Source organism: Meleagris gallopavo, chromosome 2 (assembly GCF_000146605.3).
Source record: "Meleagris gallopavo isolate NT-WF06-2002-E0010 breed Aviagen turkey brand Nicholas breeding stock chromosome 2, Turkey_5.1, whole genome shotgun sequence".
NCBI classification, from domain to species: Eukaryota; Metazoa; Chordata; class Aves; order Galliformes; family Phasianidae; genus Meleagris; species Meleagris gallopavo.
This window is the reverse complement of record NC_015012.2, coordinates 15,597,987-15,606,267: the sequence shown is the minus strand read 5'-3', so window position 1 is coordinate 15,606,267 and position 8,281 is coordinate 15,597,987. Positions and strand designations below refer to the sequence as shown.

At 42.6% G+C, this 8,281-nt stretch overlaps 1 protein-coding gene across 1 annotated transcript; it reads right to left on the bottom strand.

Annotated features, from left to right (window-relative positions):
* Nucleotides 1-1,891: 1,891 nt before the first annotated feature.
* Nucleotides 1,892-7,981, bottom strand: STON1 (stonin 1). Its single transcript, XM_010706608.3, has 2 exons — nucleotides 7,913-7,981; nucleotides 1,892-4,756 (listed from the first exon to the last, which is right to left on the bottom strand). Exon 2 carries the CDS (start codon nucleotides 4,705-4,707, stop codon nucleotides 2,779-2,781), a length of 1,929 nt encoding a protein of 642 aa, XP_010704910.1. The 5' UTR covers nucleotides 4,708-4,756; nucleotides 7,913-7,981; the 3' UTR covers nucleotides 1,892-2,778.
* Nucleotides 7,982-8,281: the final 300 nt, after the last annotated feature.

Here is an 8,281-nt window from a genome sequence, read left to right as displayed (position 1 = left end):
AACAAAAGCTTTTTGAAAGCAAAAACCTCGGCATATTTTTTCTTGCTGCAATAAACACATTAGGAATGTTTACATATTTCCTTTAGTTTGATTGCCTCAAGATTTTTGGCATGCCTTGGGACAGTTCTATTTTTAAAATCTTCACTGTGTACAGAATACTTGATAATAAGCTTTAAAATTTGACTGGGCAGAACTACTACTGAAATGTTTTCCCAAACACGTGAGCATTCCAAGAATACAGATGATTTTGCAGATCTCAGCCAGAGGAATTATTCAGATATCCAAGATTTAAAGTACTCTTGAAAAACAATGTAAAGCTGTAGGATGCCACAAAAAGAAGGTTCTTATTTTCAAACACCAGAAATCCATGTTTAATTGTGCACATCTAATCTTAAGGTGAATGAACTGCAGGGAATTAAAGACTTAAGAAAACTCATAATCTTCTTTAAAATTGCCTGACTAAAGCTGCTGACTTGATTTTGCAGAAGCAAACCAACACTAAAGGAATATCAAAAGGAATACTGAAGGAATATTAAAAGTGACCCAAAAAGGTAGTCCTGTAAGTCGTGAGAAAACATCCCCCACCCCATTTTTGATGCTGCGTAGAGCCAAGGGTTGGACTCGGTGATCCTTATGGGTCCTTTCCAGCTCAGGATATTCTGTGATTCTATGATCACTTCCTCTCCAAGCAGTCATTCAGTTGCAGAGGAATCAGGACAGATCATATGGCATTGGCCACAGGTCAAGGCAAAGGAAGAGGAAGAAGTGAGATGGTGTTAACACAGTGTCCTTTCTGAATTTGACCTCTGAAGCATTTGTGTCCTCCCTCCCACTGTTTAGATCAATAGAAATGGAAAGGCAAAATTGCTTGAGGTTCAGAAGACCTGAATGCCTAAACATTACAACACAAAAGGCACCAGCACCACAACACAATGTCATCAGTAAAACTACAAGTTCTGGTCTGCCAGCAGCCACACAACACTTCATGCTCACAGCCACCACATCAGCATGTTGATGCAGGATGCTTTGGAATGATATTTTAGCACTAAAAGCAATCTAGTTCATCTACAGACTGAGGATACTATTCTTATTTCATTTGCTCCTGCTTCAATTCTTCTGTTGATATCACAGTCACATAGTAACAATCAGAAGTATTCAAATACAGAAATGTAAATTAAAAAAAAAAACAACACATAATTAAGCAACTAAGCAGACTGAACATAATTTACAGTTTGTTAAAATAGAGAAGAAAGTAATCCATGGTAGCATCTTTGCCTTTACTTTTTTTTATAATTGCTTTGAATATGAAGTTTTGCCTGCTTACACATCTACTGTCAGGTGATCGTGTCAAATTAGCATACCTGAAACTAGGTATTTCAAAGACTAAACCTTCTCTGAACATTTTAAAGAGGTAATTAGTCCAGACAGAATATTACAAGACTAGCCCAATACTATACATATATCCCCTTTTTAAAAGTACAGATTTTGCCCAAAGTTTAGGTAATTGCTTTAATAATCTTACAGATTCCCAAAGTCTCAAATACATATAAATACCCATCCAAGGAAAGGACCAAGTGCATTCACTCAACAGAACTTAAAGCAGAATAATATACTCTTCAAGAGTTTGTATACCTTTAGACAAGGTGTACTTAAGCCTAGTAATCTCATAATATCATAGAATGGCCTGGGTTGAAAAGGACCACTATCTTCACCTAGTTTCAACCCCCTGCTATGTGCAGGGTCACCAACCAGCAGACCAGGCTGCCCAGAGCCACATCCAGCCTGGCCTTGAATGCCTCCAGGGATGGGGCATCCACAACCTCCTTGGGCAGCCTGTTCCAGTGCATCACCACCCTCTGTGTGAAAAACTTCCTCCTAATATCTAACCTAAACCTCCCCTGTCTCAGTTTAAAAACCATTCCCCCTTGTCCTATCACGAGCCACCCTCATAAACAGCCATTCCCGCTCCTGTTGATACGCTCCTTTTAAGTACAGAAGGGCCACAATGAGGTCTCCCTGGAGCCTTCTCTTCTCCAAGCTAAACAAGCCCAGTTCCCTCAACCTTTCCTTACAGGAGAGGTGCTCCAGTCCTCTGTCATCAATATGATAAAAAAAATAGGAATTTTAAAACCATATATTTCTATGTTCCTGTGTCTCTAAATTATATTTCTTTTTGCAACTAAAGCAAAAGGGAGCCAACTATTTTACTTAGTGAAATATTAACAATTCCGATGTCCATGAGTATAAATCTAGCTGGCTTTATTGCTGTAAGTATCTACTGAGGTATCACCATCAGAGAGCAACCGGAATGAAGTGGGAGTCATTCTTTGGCAGTGCAGTAATTGCCACAAACACACCACCTCAATGCACAAACCCATAGAGGAGGCAGTAGATAACAGCCTTTGCAGAAGCACAGACAAACTGCTCCGAGTTTGACATGGCACTTTCTAGTTAAAGATTATATCTACCATTTAATAACAGAGACTAGAAAGCCACAATGCAGCAGTTCCAATACCACCCTTTCTATTAACTGTGTGGCACTGGGTTGGCACCACTGTCGAGCAGAAATCTGTGAAGCTTAAACCCTTCCATCTTTTCTTACTCCAGGCTTGAGGTTTACTCAAAATGATGAGATCCACTTTCATGCTACTGTAACCTTACAATTACTGACTCCACTGAATTGGGAAAATGCCCTTAAATAAAAAAATTATGCAGACAAGTGTAAGAACAAAAACCCTGAGAAGACGTGCACCCAAGCCCATCAATTTATAGAGCGAATTATTTACTTGAGTTTTTATCTGGAAGCCTGTCTATCTTCCACACAACAGCCCTGTAGGCACTCTCATATTTTGCCGTTCCAATTGAGACTTGTATTACAGGATCAGATTCGATCTCATGTAAAGAACCAAGGCACGTTCTTCTGTTCATTTTTGCTTTTAGGGACTTCTGCCTTTGCAAGTTCATGGTCCAAAGTGCTTTGACCCACTGTGCAGGAACCGGAAAGTGTATCATAACATTTTCACAGCATTTCACAGAGGGCAACCGTGTTGGGATCAGAGCAGTTGAAGACATATTTATAAAAGCCTGAAGTTCTACATATGCCCCCTGAACTACAACCATTGCCTTCAGAGAAAATGGAAGGTCTTCTCCATGATACTGTGTCCTGAAACGCATTAGCTCCAGCCTACAGGCATCAGGGGGTGTAAACTTGATAATTCGCAATTGCTCAAATTCCTGTATTTTGACACAGTTGTGGAAATGGCAATCAAGAATCTTGATCCATTTCTTCTCCACCTCCTTCTCAAAGTAACGCTCATCCCTCTTCTGGAGTTCCAGGTCATTTAGAGTTAGAAAGCAGTCAGTACCTCCATTCACAAAACACAAACAATAAACATGTGTGATAACAGCACTTTCTACGAGCTTTCCTTCTCCTTTAGTGACCTTTCCCCAAAAGTTATCCACTATTTCCAGAGTCATTTCTTGTTCTTCATAATTTCTCCTTTGTTTAGAAGTAGTAGGAAGCTTCATAAGCTCTTCCTCAACTGTTACAAGGAAATCAGTGAAGTCATTATAATCTGTGGTTCCCAGCTTTAACATCTGCTCAACCTCTGGCTCATGGATCACTTCTACCTTAGGATGATACCTCCTTTTCTCTGTATAAGATACACACTCAATCTTTACGGTGTGAATTTTTCCTGAAACATTATAGCTCTCTAATTTGGGTTCAGATAGCCTACAGTGTGGCTGAAGCTGGAATTCTTTGAAAGGTTTTTCGAGTCCTTTTTCATAGTACATCTGTAATATTCCTCCAGCCAGGACTCTAAGGTAAATAGGGCCCCATTGCCGAGATGACATCATATTCTTCTTTTCAGGAATCCTCAGCATGAACGGCCATCCATCAGCTTTCCGGCTCCTGAACAGGCTGTGAGGAACAGCTGGGGGATCTTTGTGCCATTCATGAGAACTGGAGATGGGCAGAGTTCCCACAGCATCAGAGCCATCAAATTGCAGGTGTTCAAGCCTCTCACAGATGTAGCTGAAGGAGCCCTGGTTAAGGCTCTTCTGATCATGGCAAAGCTCTTTTTCTTTAGAATGACAAGTGCCTTTATCAAGTACTTTATCTTTCCCGTACACATTAATGTTAGCTGGTGATGTGCTGAGTGAGCATCCTTCATTCCAAAAGGGACTGGAAAAACCACAGTCGGTTTGGAAGTATGGGAACTGCCCCACTGCTGATGACTCTTCTGACTTGTCACAGCTTCCTTGCAGATCAGTGTTTCCTTCATCTACTGATTTGGAGACTGAAGTCTTAACTGAACCATCATTAGTCAAAAGAAGGCTGCTGGGTTTCTGCAAGGCTAGGGAAGAGCAAACCCCAGGTGATGGAGGGTTAGCACTTGGTGGCCATTCAGGAATAGGATAAAGGACATGAATCCCGTGCTTCTGGATGCCTGGGTATTCTCTAGTAGGCGTAGTAAGTGGAGAGTTACTGGGTGGGCCAGGACTCAGGTAGAAGTCAACTACAGGAGATGAGAGTGGAGTGCTACCTGTAGAAGATGATCGACTCGAAGATTCATGCACAGTAGAGAGATTGAGTTTCAGTCCGTTTGCTTTACAACTGCTCTGATTATGCACCAGTTTCTGAGGTGACTGGAAGAGTGGTTCATCATCAAAGGTAACCCAGTTGGCTGGATTTGTGGAACACATCTTGTAGGAGAAATCTGAAGCACTCGCAGATATATCACCCACAAACCATCTATGAAGAAACAAGAGACATAATCAGAAATCAATTCTCTTGAAAGAAAAAATGCGAGAAACCCAACCCTTACAATACTCAAACCACACAAAACTTAAAAATCACGTGCAGTTTATAAGCCATAGAGAATCGTGAAATGGTTTGGGTTGGAAGGGACCTTTTAGACCATCCAGTCACAACCTCTCTGCTGTTGGCAGGAACACCTCCCACTAGATCAGGCTGCCTAAAGTCCCATCCAGCCCGACCTCAAACAACTCCAGGGATGGAGCAACCACAACTTCTCTGGACAGTGCATCACTACCCTCATAAAAAATTTCTTCCTTTCATCCAATCTAGACATACCTTCTTTTAGTTTAAAATCATTGCCCAATCTAATATATTTTGTGTATTACATGTCCTCTCTGCTCTTGTCATAGACAGTATGATATCCCATGGGTGAAAAGGACTGCATAAAAAAATATTTTCTACCGTACAACTTAGCTGCATAATACAGGCAGAGATTTTTCTATACTATGCCTCTGCTTCAAATGAGGTTTCTTATCTTTCTTTCCATTAAAGAACAGTGTTATACTCAGAATGGTGCAGCTGTCTCCAAGAATAAATCTGGTGCTACAGTGAGCTGTAGCAACTCAGTGCTGATGGAAAAGGTGTACGTATTACTGCTGTCATGGCAAAACCAGTCCACTAAGTTAACTCATGCAATGAACAGCCACTGCAAGGCAGACACTCTCACTGTGTTACAGGCACGGGTGACAGCACCCATATGAGCATCTGCAGGTGAGAGGCCGCAGAGAGGATGCTGCCAACATCAGAACCGACCCATGGCTCACAGCCTGCTCCGTGCTCATACCTGAGCTGCCTCCTGGATCTGGGCAGTTATCAATTCCGTTCTTTCACCCCTGGACTAACACCCTTAGAGATCATATGTGTCACAGTGAAGTTAGAGAGGGGAGGTGGAAATGCTCAAGAAAGAGCTAGCCATAAGAGAGCCCTTGTGAGACCTCACCTGCAGCACTGTGTCCAGGCCTGAGGCCCCCAGCACAATGAAGATGAGGAGTTGTTGGAGTGGCTCCAGAGGAGGGCCACGAAGATGTTCAGAGGGCTGAAGCAGCAAGAAAGGCTGAGAAAGCTGGGCTTGTTCTGCCTGGAGAAGAGAATGCTCTACAGAGACCTCATTGCACCCAGAAGGAGCAAAAAGAAGGAGACCAACATTCTATTTGGTCTGTAGTGAAAAGACAAGGTGGAATGGTTTTAAATTAAAAGAGGGGAAACTGAGATTAGACCTTGCGGAAAATTCTACACTCAGAGGGTGGTGAGACCCTGGCACCCTGCCCAGAGCTGTGGGTGCCCCATCCCTGGAGGTGCCCAAGGCCAGGTTGGATGGGCCCTGGGCAGCCTGAGCTGGTGGGGGGCAGCCCTGCCCACAGCAGGGGTTGGGGCTGGGTGAGATGTAGGGTCCCTTCAACCTGAGCCATTCTGTAATTCTCTGATGATACAAATACAATACACCTCTGCTGAAGTGCAGACTAAAAGCCTTCAGCAGAGACGCAATGCTGCCAGTCAAGGCCAAGTAAGTAACAACATATGCTATGTACTGAATTGGCAGGCATCCTGGAAAAAGCACCAGGCTTCAAATCGATTAATAAAACCACACTTCATCAAACACATTAACTTTGGTAAAGTGCACAGCTAGATGTCCTCTAAGCAGGACTGTAACCAGTATTTACTGGTTATTAATTATGCTTGCCTTTGATGTTTTAAACAATTCACTGAAATATAAACTCACTGTAGGATGCATCATCCCCAAAGTTCTTCCTCCCCACTGCTCCTGACTTGATGCAGAAGTAAGAAATAAATTGCTGATGACTGCAAAGGAATCCACTACAATGAAGCACCACAGGGCCTATATAAACACTGTTCATTTGAGAAACATACTCTTATTGTGTCAGAATGCATTCACATTTGCCTGAAAGCACAAGGAAGGCAGAGTTCATTTACACAAAGCCACCTGCACACGCATTACTCTGTTAATTATGCTTAGATAACGATGGCTTAGAGCCATTCTCCTTCATCTACAAACAGACATAGGCTATTTTCTAATTGCAAGGCAAGGATGTGTGCATATAATCACGTAACCACAAAAGCCATTCCTCATCTGTAGCATTTGGAGAATAGTCTGTTTCTAAAGACAACAAACTTCAGCCAAGTTAAATCTTACGCTACAAGTCATTATTGCTTAAAATGTCTCCCTTAATTCTTGGCTAGTTAATAGCCTTGAAGAAATCAAACTGTGACACGAAGCACTCAATCTACTGCTGAACAAATACATGCTTGGCACAGAGACACTCTGGGCCTTCATTATTTTTCTGACCTCTCGACTTTTTTGTACAGTAAAAATATTTACGCTATGCCAGTTATTTTATAAGCGTTCTCCTGTCCACATATAGAGAGGGGGAGGAAAAGAGCAAACAAGTTACAAACGGCTATCATAGTTCAGACACACAGCTACTACTGTATCCTTCACCCACTCCACCCCTTCATCAAAGTCAAAGGGAAGGAAAATCACAGCTTGTTGTTCTCTAGTTTGGTCGTCATTTTCCCTCCTGTTTCACGCTCCCCTCTTCTGTCCCTTCTGTGGTATTAACGACTATTTCTATGCATAGCAAGCTTCAATGCTTTCAGCCTTGCTCCATCCGCATCTGGCATTTACAAAAAGCAAGCAACTGCCAGATAAAGAAGAGCACAGCCGACAGCAAGCTCTTCTTGCTGCTCGGGCTCTGGGAGAGATGCACAGGCACAGCCTGACGGAAATGACGGCGAGCTCAGCAGGCTGCCAAACCCAGCCTTGCCTCCCACTGCTGTGTGCTGAGGGGCAAACCACCAACTACTAAAGCAGAATGAACAAAAAAGACAAGATTAAGTGGAAACATAAGCAAAGACTAATGCAGTTTACAGGAAAAAAACATGCCTTTTGCATCCTAATTCCTTCTCACACGGCGAATGAAGTTTTTTGGTACCCTGTAATATTTCCAGATGTTGAGCTATTTTTTTTCCCAGCTCCTGTTGCTACTCAGACTTTGTAAAACGTGATGTTGCAGATTACTGAGCATGTTTCTTCCTGTTACAAAATGCACTCATAAAGTTGTTTCAGCATACCTGCCAAAGATTTAACTTCAGTCACCACATGTCTGTGAGGAAAATACTTGGGTAGATGGAGCTCTCCTCTGCACGTTCCTGTCAAAGCCTGCAGGTTTCACCTTTTATTACTTTTTCAGAAACCAAAAAAAAAAAAAAAAGGAACACAAGAAGCAAATGTTGCAATAGAATCAGAATGGCCTGGGTTGAAAAGGACCACAATGATCATCTAGTTTCAACCCCTGCTATGTGCAGGGTCACCAACCAGCAGACCAGGCTGCCCAGAGCCACATCCAGCCTGGCCTTGAATGCCTCCAGGGATGGGGCATCCACAACCTCCTTGGGCAGCCTGTTCCAGTGCGTCACCACCCTCTGTGTGAAAACTTCCTC

Bases quoted from the DNA above. Each gene is read 5' to 3' on its own strand.
- STON1 (XM_010706608.3), bottom strand. From the start codon at position 4,707: ATGTGTTCCACAAATCCAGCCAACTGGGTTACCTTTGATGATGAACCA.